Raw genomic sequence first — 24,680 nt, 5'->3', positions numbered from 1 at the left:
TACGTTGGTCCCCCCCTTTGTTAAAGTGATTTTATCACAGGTAAGGGTGTTCCTAGGGATGATGTCAAGACTATGAATAAAATAGTAACAGCCCGGATATGAAAGCCGCTTGTCCTGGGTGCCAGGGCTACTGATTTGTCCTTTCCTGAGTTTATAAGATCTGTGAAAATCTTATGATAATGATTTATACTGAACTACAGTAATTTTCACCTTCTTTCATCAATTCAAGGTCTTACTGATATTAATAAGAGAACTCGGTTCTTCCGGTAATGCAAGTCACACTGATGCTTTCCATGACTACATTCTGTGCCACACGACGAAAGACAAAAGGCCTACACAGCTTTCTATAACCCACCCATGTCCAGCTTTTTTGCTGCCTCTCACAGCCGGGAGTAAAACAGGGAGCTGTGGATTTAGCAGTTTTGCACAAGAGCAACCCTGAACTGCTGTCAAAGAGTGTTAGCAATGTTAGTGGAGCAGCAACAGCAGCACAGCGGTGGCCTGTAGAGCGTAGGGGAGATCCAGAACACCAACGTTCCTCTCCTGCAGAGAGCATCTGGCAACCCGTCTGTTTGATCCTCACTAGGGTGCCTGCTGCTGTAGGAGCCAGGGTTGGAAGGCAGGCCCGGAAAGTCTTTGGTTTTGGGGTTTTGAAAAGAGTTTGCCTCAGCACTATTGAAAATTAAATCTAACCCTATGGCTAAGTGATTTTGTTACTCTACCTTGTTTGAATGGAGTATGCAAACAAAGGCTGATATTTCACTGCCTCAGGAAGTCATAATGGAACATGATGTTTAAAGTTGGCTTATTGCTAGCTTATTTTCCCATGTGTTTGTGGTGTATGGAGAGTGGATGTGTTTTAATATTTGTGAATGTATTAGCAGGGCAGCTGCCTCAATTCTTAAAAGTGGCAAGGAACTACTCTGTTTTTGAGTGTGTGAATGTGTGTATGTTGCCCTACAATGGACTGCTCTCCAAGGTATATTCCTGCCATGCACCTAGTTAACGGGATAGGCTTTAGATTCTTGATAAACTCAGTGACTCCAAGATAAAGCAGGCACTGAAAATGAATGAATGAATGAATGATACTAGTGGTGTTCAGAGGTTGGTTAGGAAGCAAAATCAGGACCAATTCATGTCTCATGGAACAAAAACATATTCATTTTTATACCAATAACTTTCATTTCAGTCCTTCATTTCAATTTATATTGAAATTGTATGATGCTCAAGACTTTTGCACACTTGAAATTATAAATCATGTGAATGCTGTGATGGGGTGGCCTGTGGTAGAGATGTTTATAGTACTGTTTTTTTCCACTCCCATAGGAATTCTGACCATTCATTTGTTTCATTAGCTTAATATCTGCCTGCAGGATATCCGCCGCCTTCTGCCACTCTTTAGTTAGGTCCCACAGGATCCCAGTCCTGATGTATAGCTCTAGCCTGTAGTTGCAGAGGATGACAACGATGTTCATTATGCTAAATCACAAATATGCTGTTTGTTCACTGTCTGACTGTTTCATCATTTTTAAGGAATTTTTAAGGAAGTGGTGTTGTAGCTAGCCAGCTTGATTGTCCTCCACCTGTATGCTCCATTATGTAATTTTATGCGCATTTAAACTATTAGATATAAGCTATGCATTGTTGTTTCTCTATTGCATAGAGAACACAGTAGAGCAGTGTGGATCGGATGTTTATGTGACACATCCGGTGTGAAATATAGATAAAGTCAGCGGGGAGGTTCTGATAATATGAACGCACAGACATGTGTGGAGATCATTCTAGCGCATCTTGTCGTATTGTGCGTGTCTGCGACATGATTCTTCTCGTCATTTCTCACACCTGATCTCCGAATTTCATTTAGTGCTGTGCCACAATCTTTTTCACAGCTTCCTACCTTTCAGCTTTTCCTAGGCAGGCAGTGGATGTGATGTGGAACTGCTCCCTAATGGCCCCTGTTAAGCTCATCGGCAGCGTGAAAGGAGGTGAGAGTTGCCTCTTCTGTAGAAACAGGCAATATGTCTGGATGTCATCCTTGTCTAGCAACTTACTGTATCTGTTTGTGAGGAGCACCTGTGCCTTTTTCTGCTCAGTGGCTTTTATCAAAAAGTCTGGGAGTGATGGCGAAGGCAATTGCAGGCCTCATTTCCTCCAATATACTGCCCCTGGCCAAACATCATAACTCGGCTTTGTGATTTCAGGTCATTACTTTTTATTGGACTTTTATGGAATTTCTGATGAAGGCCATCATTAACCAGTGAGCAGTGCCCCTTCACGTATTTTTCTCCACTTAATTGGCTTTAATCATGCACTCGGACAGTCAAACCCAGCGCTGAACCACAGAGCAGCCACCAGACATTAGGTTTTATTTAGGATGTTCGTAATTTCAGAGTATGTGCTCAAATCTGCTCAGAATAGGATTTAAAATTCAGCAGGGATGTTTCTACCCTTATACATATCCTTATACTATTACCTGGTTAGGGTAATTGAAGCTGTTGGCTGGTAGAGTGATACGTCATTGTGTGTGTAGTTTCTAAATGAATACAAATTAAACTTGTATTGATTTTGCTGGAACTTGAGTATGAGGCAGTTGTATGTTACTGTGATATTCAAAGCAGGCAGGCCCTATTACTCTCATTATAGTATTAACCTAATACTCATTAATCACATTGTGTCTTTGAAAATTTGTCTTTAAGGTTATATAGCCTCACAGTATAACAGTGTGAGTGGTTAGCCTTTAATTTGCAAACTGCAAAATCCTCTTCACTCAGAACCATTGCTTGCTTTCCTGAGCCATTCTCTCAGGAAAGATTGTTTGAGTCTGAGTGAGCTCTGTGTTAGGAAGCATTGTATCCCCTCGTCAATATATGCCTCCCAGTAATGGTTGCGATATATTGGAACACAAGCTATCCAGTTAACCGTACAGAGCACCATCATTCTTACCCCTGTTATTCTAAGTGGGTGGCCTGTGGGGTCAAAGGTGAAGGCTGCTATTGTAAAACATCTCTCCTCAATTTCAGGTGTCAGCTGAGTTCCACCTGTCACCTTGTTTTTAATTCCCTGGATGGTGGAGGGACCTTTCCTATGCTCATTGGGGTTCTGCAGAGTGTCACACTAACTAGATTAATGTAGCAACCCTGGGACTCTCATTAATCACCACAGGGTCCCAATTCCAAGTCTGCCTCCCTCTCTGCCTCCATCTGTGTGCCCTCACCATCCCACAGTGAAGGTTGAACCTGATTTTTCTATGTTAGCTTTTGCACCAGTATTTGGTAAAGATGTTTTTTTTTTTTTTTTTTTTTTTTTTTTAATATAAATGCTGTGGTTGCATAGTATACCATATTATGCCTGTTGTCCACTTGGGGTGAGGCTGTATAGCTAGGCCAAATTTATGCTTCTGAAATATTCCCCATTTTGAAGAAATTTTAGAGATTCCCATTTTAGAGAATTCTTTATTTTATGTCTTCTTGCCAGTGAAGGCAATCCCATAATTTTCTTCATAATTCTCTTCACATTGCTGTTGAATGCTCGATTCTGATTGCTCTGAAGGTTTTAATTAACTTTCTTTACAGGACATCTTTGCTGTTTCAGTAGTAACAACTTAAACAGGGACTTGTATTTGTAAAAATGTGTGTAATTGTTGATGGCGTGAAGTTTTTGGAAGAAGTCTCCAGTGTCAGCTCTTTGTAACAGTCAGAGGTAAAGCTGGAACTTCAAGTTTTCCAACACGGGAAAGGATATAAGGTTTTGTAGTTTGGCAGTAACATGACACGCTGCATTTTTTTTTTTTTTTTAAACTTATTACCTACAAGAAAGACGAAGAGAGGCTGGTGAAGGAACAACTGTTTATCGCTGCTGTAAAGTATGACAGGATCTAGCTTGTTTTCTGGACATTCTGCAACATTAAATGTAGCTGTAAATGGAGACAATGTACAATGTGTTTTCTCTTAATAAGTAAAATATATATATATATAGTCAAATTGCTGAGGTCTTAGAGGAATAAAACACTTCAGGACACTCTGTTAATGGAAAATAATCAACTTCTTGGTGGTGACAGTAACTCTGCTTCATGTTGGCATAGTACTGGGGGCATTTCTAATTGTTAGTTCCAGCCAATATGATATGAAAATCAAAGTTGCAGTAACAGTGTTTGTGTTAAATTACATTATATCTATAGTGCTTTGTGGTAGAAGATACTCAGTGGTGGCTTCCGCACTCCCTGCCACATGGTTGCACTATATACACTCCAGGATGCAGCTCTAATTTCTTATAAACCTCACGGAATATTGATGCGAGCAGCAAAACCTGCATTAATAATAGAAATGAATGAAATGGCGGTGATGTAAACAGCAGCCGCAATTTAAATCTAATCATCAAAATGGATCACCATACAGCAACAACGGGACGCACCTAAGCCAAGTTCACCTCAGTTTAATTCTTCCTTTCTTATCCCATCCATCCTTGACTGTTTTTTCCATAGGAAATGCAGTGTTAATTAGATGATTGGGAGGATGGGAGGAAAAAAACTTCATGTCAATACTGTATGTAAACAAATTAAGCTGGGGTGAAATCGCCAACGCTTAATCACGTCCGAGTTGTCATATCCCTGCTGGTAAGGGAGAGGAAATTGCTCTGGGGATGTTCCAGGCAGTGGCTATACATCAATAGGGCTAACTAATGTAATTATGCATTGTTAGTCAGTTCATGGGTCACATTTTATAGTGGTTGTATGGGTATTTTTTGATGATTACTCTGTAAAGCTGGCCTACTTGCAAGAAGGTGTCACAGAATCCCTTTGCCCTTGGCAAAAGTAAATGTGATTACCCCAGAGAGCTTGCCGTATATTCAGGCCACAAAGCAAGGACACCCAACTTACAAATGTTCTTTACAGGCTACAGGTTACAGGCTGTTCTTTGATTTCTACAGCCAAATTAACTGGCTGATCCTTTATCTTGTCGTCGCTTGTCAGTATTCATGTCAGTGTCAATATTTGCCTCTGATTCAGTTTTTTTTAAACAGTTGAGGTGATCAGAGCAGAGGAAGTTCCAAGGACAAGAATAAACCACAGAATTGGTCAATATTTGTGTCTCCCTGGGGGTTGCTGAATAATCAAGCAACTTTGCACCTAATCTCCTGAGAATATGACACCAACAGCCAAGGTTGGTGCCTTCATAAGGCAAGTGGCCAATCTGGTGCTTATTAGCAGGAAAGCTGGTTGTAGAATTTTGGTTGTAGTAAAGGTCATGAGTTCAAGCCCCTGTACCACCAAGCTGTCACTGTCATGCTCTTGGGAAAGATCCTTAACCCACTCTGCTCCATGAGCACCGTATCATGGCTGATTATATGTTCTGACCCCAACTTCCTGCCAAGCTGTGATATAAAGAAAAGGGGATTTCACTGTACTGTATGTGTATATGTGACAAAAGCTTTCTTTTTCCTCAGTAGTATGTGTGTGATTACCATGTCAACTTCTGTTGTCGACAGGAATTTCTACAACAGAAAAGTGTTTGCCCTATTGCCATGAGATACCACAACCATCAATGGCCAGAACTTGAGGACAGCAAAACTGGCTGTGCGCTTTGTGCGGGAGAGATGCCATTACTCTCTCCTGTCAATCAGAGCGACACTAGCTAACTGTAGGCTTCTGTGAGCTCATGTATGCAGAAGAGGGTAGATAGTGCTTTCCTCCAAGTGTGTTCAGCTACTGTGTGATGCAGCATGAGCAACTCATCAATCAGATGCAGTGGCTTCACGTCTTAGAACAAGGGTGTCCAATCATATCCAGAAAGGGCCAGTGTGGGTGCAGGTTTTCGTTCCAATCAAACAGAAGCCACACATGATAGTCTATTGAAAGCCAAGATCAAGTAAGTAAACAGGTAGAATAAGGTGTGGCTGTCTTAGAGGAAATACGTCCTCGTCTTCGTCCTTTCTGATTGGTAGCTGTTGTGTGATAGCTAGCTAGCTAATGAGAGGGAATTGACAAATGACCAAATTGGGAGAAAATTTGTAAATAATACTTTTTTTTTTTTTTTTTTTTTTTGTTAAAGTGTTTTGAGTAAATTTATTTATACGTCCCTCAGTATAGGAAAGTATGTTAAAATGTACTCAAAACACTTTTAATGGAAGGCTAAGAACAGTTGTTGAACTCTCACTAAAATTGTGTAATCATATAAAAAGAGCATAAAATAAAACTATGCAAAACTACTGAAGTCCAATTACTTTGGGTTTTTAGAAAACTGAGGTACTTGTGTGTTTAGGCTATATACATAACACATAACCATAAATTATTATTTCTGAAAAAGTAGTGCCATATCTTAAAGGACAAATTGTGTGGAGTTCATGAAAAGGTTTTACAAAAATAAGTATTTGCATAAACTTTAGTTGATGAAACTGTGTTAATACTTGTCTGTGATAACTGCATATACACTACAGATGCAGTAGACAGTGATTAGGTTGAGACAAAAACTGGGTATTCCTTAAAGTTCAAATCAAATCTGTGAAAATCTGTTTATTTAAAGTTTATAAATCAGGTCATGTATTGGTTAGGGAATCATTACTGTCTGATTCGCTGAATAACACATTCATCTTCCAGCTTAGCAAAGACCAGTGATCAGGACTGTTTTCATCCTTCTAAAATGTGATCTTGAATTAAGTATCTTTGAAAATGCAGACAAATCAAGGGGGGAAAAAACACAACCACTCAGGCTGGAATCAGGTTTCTGTTCGTAACAAGAAAACTTAAATTTACTAATGTGAGATGGTTAGCTGCTATCTAGATTTACAATGTAATTATCATCAGAGATATAGATTTAACATGACTGCAGGTTTATTACTGTTGGCCTTAGAGCTTTTCTTTCTGTCTTCATGTCCGAGATGAGCTGCTGCAGTCATACACCATGCTGATTGACTCAAGTTGCCATTTCTTTTTGTGTGTATTGTGCGTGTGGCAGCTGCTTGCGATTTATAGGTTTGTGTTTCTATTTTAAGGGTCTTTTGTGATTTTCTCTAACAAATTATTTTGACCTTCAGCATGACACATTCACAGTAGAGAGCCTGCGATATCCACATCGCCATGACACTAATTACAGCTTCTCTGGTTTTCCTGAGGCAGCACATTTTTAAAAAAGGTCCTGTCACAGACATTTCTTGGAGTGGAAAATTAGTTATATTCAGTGTTAATTATATAAACCTGCAATAGTGGAATGCAGTGTTTTTGAGAAATTCACTTGGGTTTTATCTGCTACTCTAACTGAACTTTTGGTTTGTTCCACTTTTCTGTAAAGCCTTTCAGAAAATCTTCCATTTACAAAGTTAGACCTGTTAACAATCCACGTAACCTTTTAGGAGTTCTTTTATTTAAGAGTGTGTTTAAGCTATATTTGGACAATAATAGCAGACCTGCTAATTTTTACACATTTTGCATTGGAGCTTTGCATTTTAACAGCCTTCTGTTACAAGTTATCTCTCAGAAATACACCAAAACAATGCACCCAATAAAAATAGCAGGATGAGCCAGTTGACGTACGAATCTGGAATGATTGACAGTTGCGCAGGTGTTTGATATGAACTGACTCCCCTGGAAACCCTGCCACCTTCCTCCATCTCACATTTTTAAGAAGCGAAGGACCCTTAACTACATAAAAGCATATTAATTGGTAATTATGAATTATTTAGCAACTGCAGTGACACTAATAGCTAAAGATATGTTGTTACAATAGTGAATATGAGACTAGACCAGCTGACAGACCCTGGAAATTTATGAACTTAATGATAGAATCCACAAAGAACACCTCAGGAACCCTGTTAAAAGAAAAGAGAAAAGAAAGCCAGTCAAAAGAGAGCAATCATGTAGGCTATTTAAATGGGTTGAATATAATGACAGCCACAGGGATAAATAATCACTTTATATTCACATGTTTACTAATATTAACATTGTAGTGGCGTGGGAATAAATTTATAACCATTAATGCAATCATATTGCTGTGAGGCTCATGCATGACACACATATCTGGGTAGGAAACTGCAAATTGATGTTAGAGTTTTATGACTGAAGAGACTTTCAAATATTTTATGAGACATCACCCGGAGAAATTAATACCATCTTAATAGGGTTGTAGATAATGTATTGTGCAGACATTATGCCAGCATGACATCCTGAAAGACCCTGTTGCTCCAGTGTGACTGGTCATATTCAATTTAAATTAGATTTTTTTATACAGGACGTAGTACAAATGCCTGACATTGAACCTACTGTCTTAAAATGAACAGATGTAAATTCCTCTACTGCCGGGATTGATATTATGGATGGGATAAAATGGGATGCAGCATAGGGCCTTGTTAGAGCTAGAAGTCCTAGCTGTCCAGCAGTCAAGTCTTCTCCAATTTGCTGTAACACTTTTCCAAGCATTAAGTTGTTCCCCAATTAACCTAGTTAATGGAGTCATACATCACTGTGATTGATTACCACTTTGCCTTCTGTGGAGGTTCTCTCTGTCATACACTGGAAACCCCCTACACTCATATCCACTTACCAGTTTGAGAAAGTCATCTCCTTAATTGCTCTTCCTTAATAAGCACAGCCACAAGCAAAATCTCAGGTTTTCAAAAACCGCTAGGTTAAATTGTGTTTTAGTTGGGGCCTTGTTGATTGAAAAGAATTTATGAGCTTAAAACCCTTTAAGCAGCGATTTTTGAGGGAATGCATAGAAGTTCGAGGAACTTATTCAGCAGATGTCATTAAGGTCATTTGAAATGTCTACTTGTAGTCATGGTAACTGGACTTGTGCTGTCTGAGTTGAAGTGCTGAAGGACCTCAACTGCTGAAGTGGGAAAAGATCATACAACACTTTTCTACAATTTTTCTACTCAGTGTATGAACTTTCTACTCAGGCTTATATTCCAATTCTGGTGCTGGTTTCCTGGTTGATGCTTTAATTAACATACTCAGCATAAGGGATAATGCTCAGGTTTCACTGTTAGCTCCTGAAAACTAAAGCGCAATCACTGCTTTCTCACTCATCACTTATCAGCAACATTTGATATCATAATAATGAGAGAGTAGAAACAGCAAACTTGTGTCTCAAAGTTCCAGAATGGAGCTATACGATGCAGTTGAGCTGAGTTATGGCATGAAGGTTGTTTTTTAAAGTGTACAGATGAGAAGGTGAGTGAGCCGGACAGACTAATGGACTAAAGTGCTGCTGCATCACTCTCTCTAAGTAGAGCGAGGGCTAAAGCTCACTAGCACCACTATGAGCAGGTAGTCAAATGGCATTGGGTAATGGGTAATGTAGGAAGCCATTAACCAAAGTGGAAATATATTAACATGTTGATGAAGTTTGAACTAAAAAAAAGACACAACTCAGAATTTCATTACAAAATAAATCATGGATGCCATTGGAGATCACATGTTAATTATAAAGATTACTATGCAAGTCGTGCAAGAGTGGATTTTGCCTCTAATATAGATTTAGAGAATGTTATCCTGGTTTGGCTGGTTGTGTTTTACACACAAATATGATACTAACATATTTCATATCACTGGTTGATATGTGTATCTGTAAACCTGTGCTTCTGAAGTCTATTGCTATATCTTTGAAGAGTTCTGAGATCAATACTGGAGCACTCCCAGTGCAGTCTGGACCATTAAGGCTAAGCATCAGATTGACTTTGAGTTCAGGTAATCAATTTCAGAGAGGTGCTTAGAAGGAGACACGGGTTAAGTAAGAAGAAGAATAGAACATTATGGGTTAAGTAAGAAGATGAATAGAACATTGTTATTGTTAACCTGATTACTGCAGAAGATTGATATTATAACATATATGACTTGTCCTGAGATTGTAAGGCTCAGACAGGATACGAGTCAGAAACATACTTCAAGCAGATTTCTGGACATGCAGCTCATTTTCACCAGTCAAACTAAATATTGTGTCAAATTCCATGCATCATTCAATGCATTCTATTTTCTGTCCATTTCTGTCTGATATTTGCAATAAGATTCGCAGATCAGGAGAAAGGAGAGTTCATGGGTCTGGACCTGAGAAGCGGCTTTTTTAACTGTTAAAAAACTGGTGTCGCATCAAGGGTGTATTCCTGCTTCATTCCCCGTGTTCCTCAGATAGGCTCCAGATCCACCACACCCCTGACCAGGACAAAACTGTTACTGAAGATGAATGAATAAATGAATGCGTTCAGAAACATGCATTCAGAAACATGACTTTTTGGCAAAATCCCTATGTTAGCTATCTATCCAACCAGCTTATTTTCTCCTGTATTGTTGTTATAGCAACCAGTGTGGATCTGTGTGCAATGTACAAAATGAATTTGGTCAGTTGTAAAAAAAAAAAAAAAAAACAGATCTACAAAATAACATTTGCCAAAATGGCCATTTGCAATTTTGTCATGTTATTGCATCTCTTTGATTCCTTTTCCTATTTTTTTTCTACAGCTCAAGAGCAACATTCAGTTTCTGAGTCTCCAGATAAGCCATGACGTCTATGAGTAAGTGCCCCAGCTTCAACCTACACCTTTCAATCTTTGCTGCATACTATTTCCTATCCACTGACTAGTCAGCAGTTGCAAAGACACATTCTCATTCTATCACAAGGGCATCTTTTTCCTGCTCTTTTAACATTGACATTAACATTGCTAAAGTTGCTGTTTTCTAATGTAGCGACAAACCTTTGAGAAAGAGAATCTTGTTCCTGTGATGGGTTGTGTGGTGGAATGTGAACAAAGTAAGTGGAAGGAGAGATGAGTGAAAGCTAAGAGAAGCGCTGTTCGTTACAACAGTAGTGGAAATGGAGGCAGCACAAGGTCCCTCAGAGGAGGAGGATGGCATTTATGCTGAAATGTCACTGCTGAATATCATACATACCATTTACCCAATGGAGTATCATGCAGAATGGCCAATGTCTTGCCAACTAGTTGACTGTGATTTGATAATGCATGTTATTCATCTTGTGCTATTTAGCAGTTGTTCCGGTTAGGAATGCAGTAATATTGGGTGTTTTTTTTTTTTTTTTTTTTTTTTTCCCCAGTACAAGTACATGTTTTTTTAGCACTCATTGTTATTGATCCGTATAATGATACTGAAGTTAATAACCTCTTAGTATTAAGCAATCGGGGTGTCATGGAACATTTTAATTAGCTCTGTTTATGTTGGCTGCTGCCGTATGGTATCAGATGATGGTAATGGGGCATTTTTATTTATTTATTTTCTTTGCGAGTGCAAATAAATAAGCATGATATTGAACCGATACTAGTCTTGGTATTGATGCACCCATAGTTCTAATGTCTAAACCAGATAGTCTTACATTTGGCAGCCTAAATTTTAGTTTGCAGATAGAGTTCACAATGACGATGCACTTAACACACCACTGGTTTTCTTTATGACATTAATGACTTTCCAACTCCAACCCTGCTGTTATTTATTAACGTGTTTTTCTCAGAGCGACCTGCCAGTCTCCGTGACCTGATCCTTTCCAGTCACCATGAACATTTGATTAAAAAACTTCTTAAGTTGGGTCTCAGAGGGATATAAGATGGCTCTGTACTCACTGATAGCCATCTACCACTGCCTCTGATAGACAGCTGCCTTTGCTGAGACAGCTAAGGCTGGGATCACATTATCGGGGGCTGGAGTGGAGACAGAGAGGCACGTCTCAGAAACAATCTCAACTGACAGCCTCTACAATCTTGGTGACAGTCCTCTCCAGTTTGTCATGACAGGAAGTGTAAAGAGAGCACTCAAAACAAAGTCAAACCTGCTCCTCAGTGTGGGAAATCAAGTAGTTCAGCTGAGATGGAAATATATACTTACAGACCCCCCATTCTTTTAATTCTCCTAGTTGTGCTTCGATGTTTCCTTTCTGTGCATCTAGGACACAAGCCTTAGCTCTTCCCTCTAAGGATAGGAGGAAAGGATGCAAGATGAGATGAAGGATGAGATGCAAAGATAGAGGAATCAATACCAAAGCTATCTGCTAAAATATCCGTGCTTAGTATAGGCTCATTTAACTGACTTATCTGTCAGTCTCTTGCCTTTCAATTAGAACAACTGAACATGCCAATGTGGAAAAATTATGCTCGTTGTCCATTAAAAAGAAGTTTATCAAAGTTAACAGAACCTACTCTGAAGTGGCCATGTGTCCTGCCAAGACGTCTTGAGTGAAGCTTCACTCTTTCATGCCAGTGCTGAGGAAGATGAAGGAGAAATTAATAGCAGTTCAGCTTTCAGTCCACTCTCCAACAGCTCACAACACGCGTCAAATTGACACTATCAGTGCGTGCACTGCACTGGATTAGCGCAAAATGCACTTCAACTCAGTCTTTACAAACACGCCTGCTACAAAAGAGTAACGCATATAAACATCAGTTTGAGACATTTGATTTGCTCTACAGTTGTATCGCCTGTCACTGGGCATAATGGATCCCACTATACACAGTAATTCGAAACCTAAAATCTATAAACAGTCATTTGAAAGGTAAATCGACCCTATACAGGATTCTATTGTCTTAAACTGACCCCCATATCTGCATGTTGTCTAGGAATTCAAGTGCATTTGATCGAAAGCTTTCATTTGTACCCATTATCATTACTTACTAGTTAATTATCATTATTAATTCTGTATTGGTCTCATTTATTTTCTTATCTTTTTACTTTTATCATTCAAGAGTGATGTGACGGTGCCAGGAAAGCACTTACTGAGCTTTTCTAATTCTAGTTGCAAGCCCTCCCCAGCATGCTAGATGATATAGAGGACATCTCTTCACGAGGGAAATATAACTAACAGCAAATATTTGTTCAAATGAAACATCTTACGATGCAGATCCTCCTTCACCAAAGTATAAACACCAAAGCCATGGATAGACATTTGAAGGACTCAAAGATCCATTAAGTGTGATGATTACAGTCTGAAAAGAGCTTCATTAGTGCTGCGACCTGAATTAATGATGAGTTTAAGAGGCTGGCAGCAGCTCTCTGGTGACTGAGGACCTAAAGTGGTTGCACCACTCTGTCAGAGGGAATACAGTCTGAGGTTAGAAACAAGCCCTTATTCCACAGCTATGTACATTTTACCAGTGTATATGGGCATGAGTGAAAATTGTCAATTTATCGACAGCCTGAAATCAAAAGTGACCTATTTTTTATATTAGTTCATGTCCCTGGTAGCCCTGTTTTAAAATGATTTAATCGTTTCTACATGATATTACACTGCCACAACGTCCTTGGTCTCGGGAGTAACACTGGAGTAGGGAAGTACAACTTATTACTCAGAAATAACTAGTTATTTGAGTAGTTATCTACTCATTTCGAGCTCAGACTGTGTTCTTGGTGCTCACGTGATTTTTTGTGGTTTGTATGTGCTCTTGGCAAAGCTTTGTTTACCTCTGAATACATATGCAGTCACAACTTAACCCCAGTTAGAACCATCTCAGTTCCAGGTTCTAACACTACTTATGCAAGGCTCTGTAAAATCTTTAAACGCAAGTAATTTAGTTTAAATCCAAGCCAAAACACAGTTTGGCCAAATTTCAAAAGAAATCCTATTAACTATGTATGTTCACAATATAGAGTTTAACATACTGGCATTGTAGACCCTACATAGTGCACTGTTTGCTTATTTGAATGATTTTTGAGATCCATCCAGTACAAACATTGTATTTAAATATGAAATGGGTGCATCATTTTAATAAATATGTAGAAATAATGTGTAATAACTATTGACACTATTCACAGCCCAAGTGATCCAGCAATCATTAAGCGATCTCAAATATTTGACGAGTAAAATTTCTGCCAGCTCTCGTATCCATTCGTTTTCATTATCTTTAAGGCGCATGAAGCCAACAATCATGAAAGAACATAACAGAAGAACTGTTGCATCTGGCCCTTACATATATCACTGTTGTTATTAACCCTTTCTAGGAGGCCAGACACAGTAAAGCAAAAGAATGCATTTCCCCCAAACTTCATCCATTCTCTGGACTCCACACATATGATGCTGACTGCACTCAACTGTTACAGGTAACATGCTGGCCACATACTTTTTTACTCTCTTTAAAAAGTTGTAGCTCTTCTGTTCAGGTGTTTCTGAATAATGTATACATATAAGTATGTGTGTCTCTGGCACTAAAGCTGATGTTCTGTATTTTCAGTGCCGGTTTGACATTCGTATCAGTGCATGACTGCTACTGGACCCATGCTCTTTCAGTAGACATCATGAACAAGGTACGTACAAAATGAGGTTCCTTCTCGTTCCCTGCCATGCCATGTGGAACCCTGTGCTTGTTAGGATCCTGAGCTTCTCGTGAACCCTGCACCTCAGGCTGCCACCTCAGTCTCACCAAGCATCTGTTAAATTGGTGAATGCACCATCTGTTGTGCAGCAGCTCAGCACAGTTGTAATTGGCTTCTGTTGGCCTTGAGTGGATGTAGTACACTCTTCACACCAATTGAGACATTGGTGTTTAAACCATATAACATGTCTGATTCCATAAAACACCATTTGAGAATGTCTCTCGGCAGGACCTTGGATTGAAGCGGTAATATAATACAGCATGGAGTTTTAGTTGTGTAAAAGCTAAAGATGGAATTCTTCCTGAACTAATATATATATATATATATATATATATATATATATATATATATATATATATTAAAATGATTTTGTTTGATTATGTTTGTGGAAAATAATCAATGACAGGATGGGTATAACATAAGATATAACAGGAAATAGCATGTTTTGTGCATGTTACACATTAAACATAACTATAAACAGATAAATATCATGCTGTGTTTTATTCTATGAACAGATTAAAGTCATGGTGTATTATTATTATTTTTTTAATTGTAAAGAGTACCAAACTGGTATGGTTTAAGAGGAAAAACCACTTCAGGGCATGCTGTTATAGGAAAACAATCAGCGCCAGGGTGGTTTGATGAAGTAGAGTTACTGTACCCACGCCAAAGGGTTTTTTTCTTCATTTAAACCACATTACTTTGGCACTTTGGCACCAATTTTTACAAAATAAATAGACACATCATGCTTTTTATCCATTTTTAGTTGCATTTACTGTTAGAGTTATAGCTATCATTGTGTTGTCCCTTACCTCTTTTTTTCTTCTTTCATGAAGTTAACAAAGCAAATGCAGCTTGTCATCTTACTGAGAACCCAAAAAGCATTAAAAAAAGTCTTCGAAGACTTTCCCGTGCTGGAAAAGTTAGAGCTTTACTTCTAACTTGTGCAAAACACTGACAATGGAGACACCTTCCAAAAAATCCTAAATGTTTTTCATTTTAATGCATTTATGTGGAGTGCTGTATGCTGCCATACAAGTCTCGTGGAAGTTGTTACTGTAGAAACGATAATGTATTAGAAGTAGCTCTTGTAGAACTGTTGTTATAGAAAATTAATCAACACCTTCTGACCAATCAGAATGAAGAATTCAACAGCAATAAACAGTCTTTTAAGTATTAGGTCCCAGTATGCGATTTGAGGCACAGCTTATGTATTCATTCATCAGTAAGCAGGCGGTTGACCTGAATGGAACAGGAAGATAGATTGTTTGTTTGGACAAACACATGGACACACTTGAATGAAATCTTCTGTACCCTGTCGGAGAGTAATTTATATGTCTCCAGGCAGGCATAAAATTGGTTCAGAGGAGGAGAGGAGAAGCTCAGTGTGTACAGTCTTTGTCTTGCTGAATTAAGACAGCTCACTTTCTCTCTGCCGCTGTTTTTCCTCCTTTGTTTCCAGTTCTAGCTGATGATCACATGAAGAAAATAGATTAAAATCTTAATTTGTGAAAACTGCTCGTGTGTGTTGGAAAGCCAGATGTGCATGTGGCCACTAAGTAAATACTTCCTGTTTCTCCTCAGGTGTGTCGTGAGCAGTTTGTGGCTCTGCACAGTCAGCCCATTCTGCAGAACCTCTCCAAGTTCCTGCTGCAAAAATACTGCTCAGGACCACCGTGAGTTTCAAAACACACACACACGCAAAGACGCATGTATACAGAGGCGCACACACACACAAAGACGCATTATACAGAGGCACAGACACACACACACACAAATACGCATGTATACAGAGGCACAAACACACACAAAGACGCAAGTATACAGAGGCACAGACACAAACAGTGACACACACAAACACACACAAAGACGCATGTATACAGAGGCACAGACACACACATGTAAACAGCCAGTGACACAGACATGCACACACTCGCACAAACATAGGCAGAGACACAGACATAAACTCACAAAGACACACACAGATACTCACACAGACACATATAGATACACACATAGACACTCGCATCTATCTGGGTGATAGATACCATAGAAATGTGCGTGATGTCAGGATAATTTTTATTGTTTTTAAATGCACTTTCTATTGGGTTGATTTCAGTTTGCTGTTGTAAGATATCTCACTGTTGCTGAGAGCTTTGCAGAGAGCAGGCTGAGTGACTGTGAGGATATCAGTACTCATATCTCTAACATCAGTATTCTACTGAAAACAGAAAAATGAGATTGAGCCATCACTATGTACGTTTCATTTTACAGTCTGTTTCAGGTAGCACTATGAGATCAGTCCGTTGTATAATTATGTCTGTTTGCTTCCAGGGGCAACACCAAGAGCAAGAAGTTTCTGGAGTACTGGAAGATGTCGCAGCTGCTGGGGAAGGTTCCAGAAACAGGTGAGTGCAGTTTGATTGACAGCTCGGCTGGTTGTACTCTTGCAGTCGGACCGCAGTGCCATGATGAGCTCTGTCTGAGGATATCAACAGAGAGACAGATTGCATTATATGGATGACAGTTATGTTAGATAGCTGACCTGCTTGGTTAATTGGCTAACATCACGTAATGTTTATTATTAACTTTGGTGCATTAAATCACAAACATCACATTTCTATATTGTAACTGTCTGTAGAGTGGCTTTCTTTAAAGTTATATTTAATTTTGTTATTTTCAATATGAGGAAGGAGCAGGACTATTGCTGTTGATTTAAAAATGATCATTCATTGTTCCTAAACTGGATGAATAATTGTGCTAATGTAATGTATAATGTAAGTGATAACAAGGGCCAAATTGTCTCACGGACATTCTGTAACATAAAATGTAACTATAAATGATTAAAAAGTAAGACGTGATTCATTAATAAATTAAATTGTAATCGTTGGCAAATTACTCTGGCAATTAATTAAAGGAATAAAACACTTCAGGCCGTGCTTTACATTGGATCATTTCACACACCCTGACATGGATTATTGTCATATAACAGCATGGTCCTTTGTGTGTGTTATTCCTTACGCATGTATGTGTATATATGTTTGTGTGTGTGTGTTTTTTTTTTTTTTCTTTTTCCCTGTCTTTTTATTCATTTTGATCTATACTTGTTGCTTAAATGTCAGTGACTATAACCCTCCACCTTCTCCTTACAGCTTTCAGAGGGCCTGTGTGTCCCTTATTAGGAGGAGTTTTGGTTTTCAGATGTGGCATGGAGAGATCGATGCATTTACACTTTAATTTGTAAATGGACAATCTCCACCCAGATAAAGTGTAGTTACACGAGACACATGAAAGGACCAAATGTGAATGGGGTCACATGTTGCAGTGTGTGTATATTTATATGAACAAAACACCTCCTGTGTATGGTTTATATTTGCCTCAGCATATTTGTGTATTCTTTCTCCCAGGTGATTTTGATCTGCAGAGGGTGAAGGAATCCACATATTTCTTCAGTTGATGTAGATGAAGAACCTTCACAGGTTGAACCGGAGAGGAAGTGCTCTCCATGCTCTCTCCATCCTGGGCACCGAGACTGAGAGTCTGAATCAACTGCTGCTACTGCTGCCGCTCTCACGGCATCTGCACACACTGTGACAATTTCAAGAAATGGGCCAGATAGAGTAGGAATGGTGGTGCAATGGATGATTGGTGAAGTGTCTAGGTGTGTGATTGAAGGTGGTTAGTGTGTGTCTTCTATTCATAAAGACAACACAGCCATGCAGAATCACGGTAAAGAGTCTGTATGGAGGTAAGATGCTTTTCTGGTCTCAGTAGGGCTGATCACTTTCCTCCACTCCGCTAGGCTGATTAAATACACAGCCCAGGCTCTCATCGATATCAGAGCTCGCACAGTAAACAGGCCACTCTGCCATTTCTACGCTGTTCTCATTTACCATCTAGCCTGCTGCTGTTCGACTCAGAGCCAGGAAGAGCAAGAAGGGAGAAAGGATGTCCCCTACAGAATGCTGTGAACACAGTTCAGGACTTAATAGGCACTTAATGGAATTTTAAAAAAACTTTTGTGCAAAAGCTATAATGTATACATATTGATCAATGTCTAATAAAAAATGTATTTTTATGCTGTTGAGACTTTCGTAAGCTTTAATGATATCCATCAGGGACTGTCCTTTTTTCCATATCTGTCTGTTTTCTTAATTTTGGAGAACTACCAACCTTTACACATTTTACGTAGGTGCGCTGATTTTAATAAACATTGCTTTGAGTTATTATTGAAAAATATGCAAAAACAGCAGCCTTTGTTTTTCCCCCCAGTAAAAAAATGGCAGATGAGCCAATCAACATGTGAATCTGGAATAACTGACTTGCGTAGGTGCTAAGAAATTGCCAATATTAACTGACATCCTGGAAGCCCTGCCCCCTTCCCTATCTCACATCAGTAATCTCTCCTCTCGTCTTGATTTTCTCGCTTGAAAGAGGCGGCCTTGCTTTCAGGGTAAATGGAGAATGTTTTGATTTCATTAAAGTGAAATACGATTTATCAATGTATGTTTGACTAGGCTAACAATAGACATTAGGCATGTCATCGAAAAATTTTGGCCAAAAAATAAAAGAGAAGAAGAAAAGATTAAAAGAATCGGCTTAGCATGAAGTGCTACCATTACTTGATGAAGTGTAGATGTGTTCAAACAGAGCAATCAAGCCTGTAGAGACTGGAGTGCACATATATACAGAGTTGTACGGTAATCATCAGTCGCATCATGGAAAAAAAAAACAAGCTTCCTTTTGTCTGTTTTAGTAAAGATGTAAATGCTAGAAATCTTTACAGGCACATGTTCTTAATAATTGCTTGTACAGAACACCTTTTTCCTAGAATAGGAAGAAAGAAAGTAAATTTTTCTAATTTTTGCATGTAAACATTCCTGGCGGGTACCATACAACCCTGTGCACTTCAGTTTCCACCTTATACATGTGGATTGTGAAAGGGCTCTATCGAAAACGGACTTTGAAATGTACTGCTCCCCACCCCACTCCACCCACTGCACCAGAACAATCACATTGTGTTTAGAATCTCAATCGCTGCTGTACGTCCATATTCACTTTCCCTAAACTCAACAGGTCACAAGTTCACGAAAACAGAAGATGAGAAGGTTTTAAAAATCTATTCCATGTGATCACTCATGCATTATAAGCAGCTATATAGCTTTGTATTGCTGGTCATGTTTTCTGCTATATTGTTCTGGGATTAGGAATGTAGAGGTTGTTCTGAAACTGAATAATTTACTGCAGTAAGGACTGGAATATGATCCTGGCATTCACTCAGGCATGCCAGAACTGTAAAAGCTGCAGACTTGCTAATTGATGATGTCGTAACAATATTGCATGCCCAAATTTTGTCATTATTTCCACTGCCAAGTGACCCAAAGTACCTTACCTAAGTATCCAGCCAAATTTTGGTTACCATTACCATACCCTTTTCTGTAAGACTGAAATGCTCAGCATTCTTCAGTAGCATAATCATAGGTTGTTTTTTTTTTTTATTTACTGTTACTAACTTTAGTGAAACACATAACAAAAAAAAAGAAACAAGAAGGTCAAACCAAACTCTTCCTCTGTTTATTGAAAGATGAGCTTGAACCACAGAACAGAAGTCATCCCCAGCCTGAATGCATAGCAAAACCTGTGGCATGTTTTCTTTACAATGGTGAACAGCAATTCAGTCAACCTTCCTTGCTTCTTTTGGTCAAAACATGGAAAGATTTTTATTGCTTTAAAGATTTTTTGAATTTGGCAAACAGTATACAAGAGTAGGGAGATTGTCGAATATCTGAAGAAAGAAAAAATGTTCTCTTGCAGTGTTATTGGGTTGTAAGAATTTTTAGGTGGTAGAATACCAGCCAGCAGGTTTAACGGTTTTACACTTTAACCTTCATACACAAGGGGCAAATGGGGATGTTTTTAACAGATTTATCTTACAGGGCCAGAATATTAAAATTCAAGCTGTAAAAAAATTATATAAGGGATTTGAAACAATTTTTATCCATGTATCCAGACATTAGCCGCCCTCAAAATTCATGAACAAGAAAACGCTGGCTTATATTGCCCTCAAACAGGAAGCCTCCACACGACACATTGTGAGTATTACATGTAACAGGCCTTCACCAGCGACATTACTAAAGCAAGGGGAAGGGGAGAGCCACAGGGGAGATTACAGCCAGCCATCTTCAAACAGTGCAGTGATGAAAAGAAACACATTCAAATCAATAACAGTGACAGAGTGGAAGTCAACTTATCATGGAGTTACGCAGAGTCGATTATTCCGTGAAGCAGAAAGATGGGTAGCACATGAGCACAGAAAGACTCGTTGTTGCATAATGCGTGCTAACATGTTTTACTGGATATAACCACTAAATCACTAGCAGCAGATATCTCACATTCGGTTCACATAACCTTGCCTCTGCTTGTGCAATGCTAAGGAGCATTTCACAAATAGTAGCCCATATGACTTTTGTGTGTTGAGTTAATACAGAGTGACTGCACACGCTGTATGCTGCTACATCCTTTATACATTAGTGTGGGAAATATCTAACTCAGTTTAATCTTTTCTGAATAGCTGACTAATTCCCACTGATATCCACATGTGAGGTTAAATTTGGAAACTCATTTGGATGCAGCACTACAAAAGCCACCAATATGGGAAAAAATGTATTTACAGTATTGTTGGTTCTCAGTCTGCAGTGTCTCTCTCCACCTACATTTCTTCTTTCCACTGTAATTAAATCAACCAAAAAAAGTTATTTTTTGGTTTTCTTTCTTTTTTATAGTTAATAATAATACTTTAATGTAGAAATTTGCCATGGACTGTAAATATGAACAAATAACTGTTTGTATATTTAAAACACACACAGACACACACACACAGGCCTGGACGAAAATATGGCTTCTAGGTGGAAATCAAGGCAATGAAATTATGTTCCCCTCTTTTCATTTCAGTTGTTTAAACAGACATTTTTTTCTGCCATACTTTGGTCCAGAGGGAAGAAATCAAATCCATTTCTGTACCAATGCTTCCAAATTGATCAACTGTCAAATACACCCTTGTCAAATAAACCTTTCTTGCATTTTCTATAGCAGTTTAAATATTGCTCGATCATAAGTAAAAACGCTATTAACTAACCACTCCAAGTAGGGTGGAGGAGACTTGCAAAAACACTTTTCTAAAGAGTTACATAGTAATCAGAGACATGTCACCTTTCCCCATGTTGCATTCCACTCTTCACTGTATTATTTAAACTACCATGTACAGTAGGGAACTGATTCTTGCAATGTTTGAATACAACCACAATAGAAGTAAGCAATTATGAAGAGGCAAACTGTGTGGAAGAAGCTACATTGATATTTATGTTGGTGGGTACAACAGAAACATCTCTGTGATATTTAAATCTTCAGTTTTACAGACTTTGTATGGTTAATAGTATGTTGTCAAGTATGGCAGTTCTAGTCACCCCCCTTGTCACAGTTTGAACCATGTACATTCTTAAAGTAAGATCCAGGACATGACAAGGAGTTGAGAAATGTACTTGCTGAAGGAAGAGATACCTACACACCCAGCTCCATCAAGGTCACAAATTGGAAGATAATCTAGATCTAACGTGATGGTCCGTGTCTGGAAGGCTGACTACCGAATCTTTCTTGGGCAGTCCCGAGTCCTGGCTTGGCCTCATTTGTGGTAGGGAGGCAGGTGGGAAAGCTCCCACAGACATCTGGTGTTGAAGTGTCATCCTAGGAGGAATGGCAGCCCTGAAGCCCGTGGGCCCTGGGAGGTTGTGAGGTGGTCCAATGGAGGTGGAGGAAACTCTTGTGGACTGGGGTGGGCTTGGGGCAGCTGGTTGCATGGCATCATGGGGCAAAGATGGTTGGGAGGCTGAGAGGGCCCTGGCATCCTGGGTCATTGCACTCCTGGGAACTGCTGCTCGGTGTGTGGGGCTGGAGATGTGCTGCTGCACCAGGGAGAGCTGGGAGCCTGAAGGAGCACCCATGGGACTGGAGCTGTACTGGAACGTTCGACCACCGGTAGCCAACGGGCTCTGGACAGGCGTGCTGGTGAGGGCAGAGGGCAGAGCAGTGCTGGATAACTGTGAGCCTGAAGGAGTCTGCTGGGTCCCAGGGCTGGAGAGGCTTTGGACTACCTGGAAACGGCGCACCATGCGGGGGGACTGGAGGGCTCCGTGGGCTGCCAGAGGGTTGGCCATCTGGGGACAGAAACTCATGGCTACAGCCTGCTGCAGTGTGGCAATGGCGGAGCCTGTTGGAGGCTGATTGGAGGAAGGAAACATGGTTCCATGAGTGGATTGAGTGGCCGACATGGCCCTGGGTCTTTGCAGGTCAACTAGTTTCACCATCTCCCGGTCATACTTCACAATTTCCTGAATTAGCTCATTCTCGCGGTTGTTGAAAACTCCAGAATTTAGGTCATGTTGGACTTTGTGCATCAGGATGGAGTTCTTTTTGCCTGGAAATAAAGAGAAGCAATGTTTATTTTTATTTGCATATTATACTCTCAGTTGTCAGTTTATCAGGTTAACCCACTATATATGTACACTTTATAGATACACCATTACATGATGTAGCTTATCTTTTGCTATGCACAATTTGTCAACCACACTCTATCATGTCCACCACTGATCAGATATTATTCTCAGAGCAACAATCACACTAACATCTTAATGGGTATTGTCCTGGTACACCTATCTTTTTCCATGCCCCATTCCTGTTTGGAGGCTGGTGGACTGCAGTGTGATTAGATCCCGGCAAAGACAGCCGATACAGTTGTGCCAGATCAAGGTAGGTGTAGATAATAAAGTCGCAACATAGTATATATTAGTATACATTTATACACACAACATATATGGTTCTGGAATACTGGTGTCATAACATCATCCTTTATCAGACTGCCAGGCTGTTCTCCATTATCAAACCTATTTGTAAGTGATTGACATCTTTACACCACCATTATTACATTTTATTAGGACTGTTCCATTGCAGTGCTTTGAACAGATTGCTTTGCTTAGTGGAGCAGTAGTAGTTAAAATATCTAATCCAGAACATGGCACACAGCCCTTTTAATTTCAAAGACTGCAACACTGTCTGCACAATAATTACACTCAAATTTACTGATTTTCAAGGTTCACATGTCCAGTAACTACAGTGATAGGAGCATCTGTTTTTACTGATGCAAATAATAACTTATCTTCATCTTTTGTCCAATAACCCAAACTTACATAGGAAGCTTTGCAGTAGTGGTGGCCCCACCCAGTGTAGCAGGAGCAGTCTGGATATTTTTTTTTTTTCTTTTCTATTTTCTGCTGAGTCACTGTGCCACTTCTACTAACATGATATGGAGCATGTGTCTGTAGCCCTATCCCATCACCCCTACTGCTGAGAGAAAGCAATTCTCCAGGTGAAATGACCTACCTCCCACAGACAAGAGCCTGACCATCTCTCTATATTATGCTCATCCCCCATCCCTCTTCCATCTCAGTATAGCCTGCAGTGCTGACTCGCACCACTCCAGGGGGTCTAGTCCCTCCATATCCACCTTGCTGCCCTTCTAAAGCAAACACTGTAACAGCTAGGGGTATGTTCTCATATGTGTGAGCAGATGTATTCTGGAGCATTTTAAAAGCCTGTAAAATAAGCAAGCTTATTTTACTTTTTTATCTAAAATGAAGCACCAGTGGCATATCTTCTTTGTTGGAAAACCACACATTTCCCAAAATGACATAACTGTTCATTTAGCTAATTTTATCCCAGTCTCTCTAATGCCAAATGTCCAAATGTCCAAACACAGGGCTGGCATGGCAGGATGAGCTGTCATTGTGTGTAGAATCCAAACTCATCTGCTAGCAGAACTGATCTCAGATGGAATGTGGATGCCATGGCAACAGCAGGGCGGGAAGCGGCCATGTAGGCGCTTTGTAAACAGCTGAGGTGGTCATGTGACACAGTGACATCAGCAGCACACCGACCTTGGGAGAGGAGCATGGGATGTAGGGAGGAGGGGTGTCACTTAGCAGATTGTATGTTTACATACTGTTTCTGGATGTCCATTGTAAAAAAAAAAAAAAAAAATGAAAGGCAAAACGGACTCGACTCTGATGAAAGAATCTCCTCCTTTGACCTTTCATTGTGCAATGGCCAAAAGGCATATACAAACAAGCACACACAGATAAAGTGCTCATGTAATACAGACATACTGACACTCTAGAAACGCTAGATTGTTATATCTATCTGAATGCTGGATTGAGTCTAATGGTCTGGTTCTTTTTTTTCCACAATACTGAATAGTTTTTGTGTAAACAATTTAGATATGACTGCCTGCTTTATTTCTTCCAACACTACCAGGTGTATCGATCCAATGGCA

At 39.5% G+C, this 24,680-nt stretch overlaps 2 protein-coding genes across 2 annotated transcripts in view; one reads left to right on the top strand and one right to left on the bottom strand.

The window, feature by feature from the left end:
* polrmt (polymerase (RNA) mitochondrial (DNA directed)) overlaps positions 1–18,377 on the top strand; it is a 48,969-nt gene extending 30,592 nt beyond the window's left edge. The window contains exons 16-21 of the mRNA XM_026924607.3: positions 10,448–10,500; positions 13,928–14,026; positions 14,158–14,230; positions 15,884–15,975; positions 16,634–16,707; positions 17,707–18,377. Of these exons, the coding sequence (XP_026780408.3) occupies positions 10,448–10,500; positions 13,928–14,026; positions 14,158–14,230; positions 15,884–15,975; positions 16,634–16,707; positions 17,707–17,756 (441 nt within the window). The 3' untranslated portion in view covers positions 17,757–18,377. The remainder of the gene's footprint in view (positions 1–10,447; positions 10,501–13,927; positions 14,027–14,157; positions 14,231–15,883; positions 15,976–16,633; positions 16,708–17,706) is intronic.
* Positions 18,378–19,851: 1,474 nt separating this feature from the next.
* Positions 19,852–24,680, bottom strand: part of hcn2b (hyperpolarization activated cyclic nucleotide-gated potassium channel 2b) — a 35,009-nt gene continuing 30,180 nt past the window's right edge. Inside the window, exon 8 of the mRNA XM_026927396.3 lies at positions 19,852–22,769. Coding sequence (XP_026783197.1) covers positions 21,880–22,769 — 890 coding nt within the window. The 3' untranslated portion in view covers positions 19,852–21,879. The remainder of the gene's footprint in view (positions 22,770–24,680) is intronic.

This window comes from Pangasianodon hypophthalmus, chromosome 11, assembly GCF_027358585.1.
Source record: "Pangasianodon hypophthalmus isolate fPanHyp1 chromosome 11, fPanHyp1.pri, whole genome shotgun sequence".
NCBI classification, from domain to species: domain Eukaryota; kingdom Metazoa; phylum Chordata; class Actinopteri; order Siluriformes; family Pangasiidae; genus Pangasianodon; species Pangasianodon hypophthalmus.
This window is presented reverse-complemented; position numbering and strand designations above follow the sequence as displayed.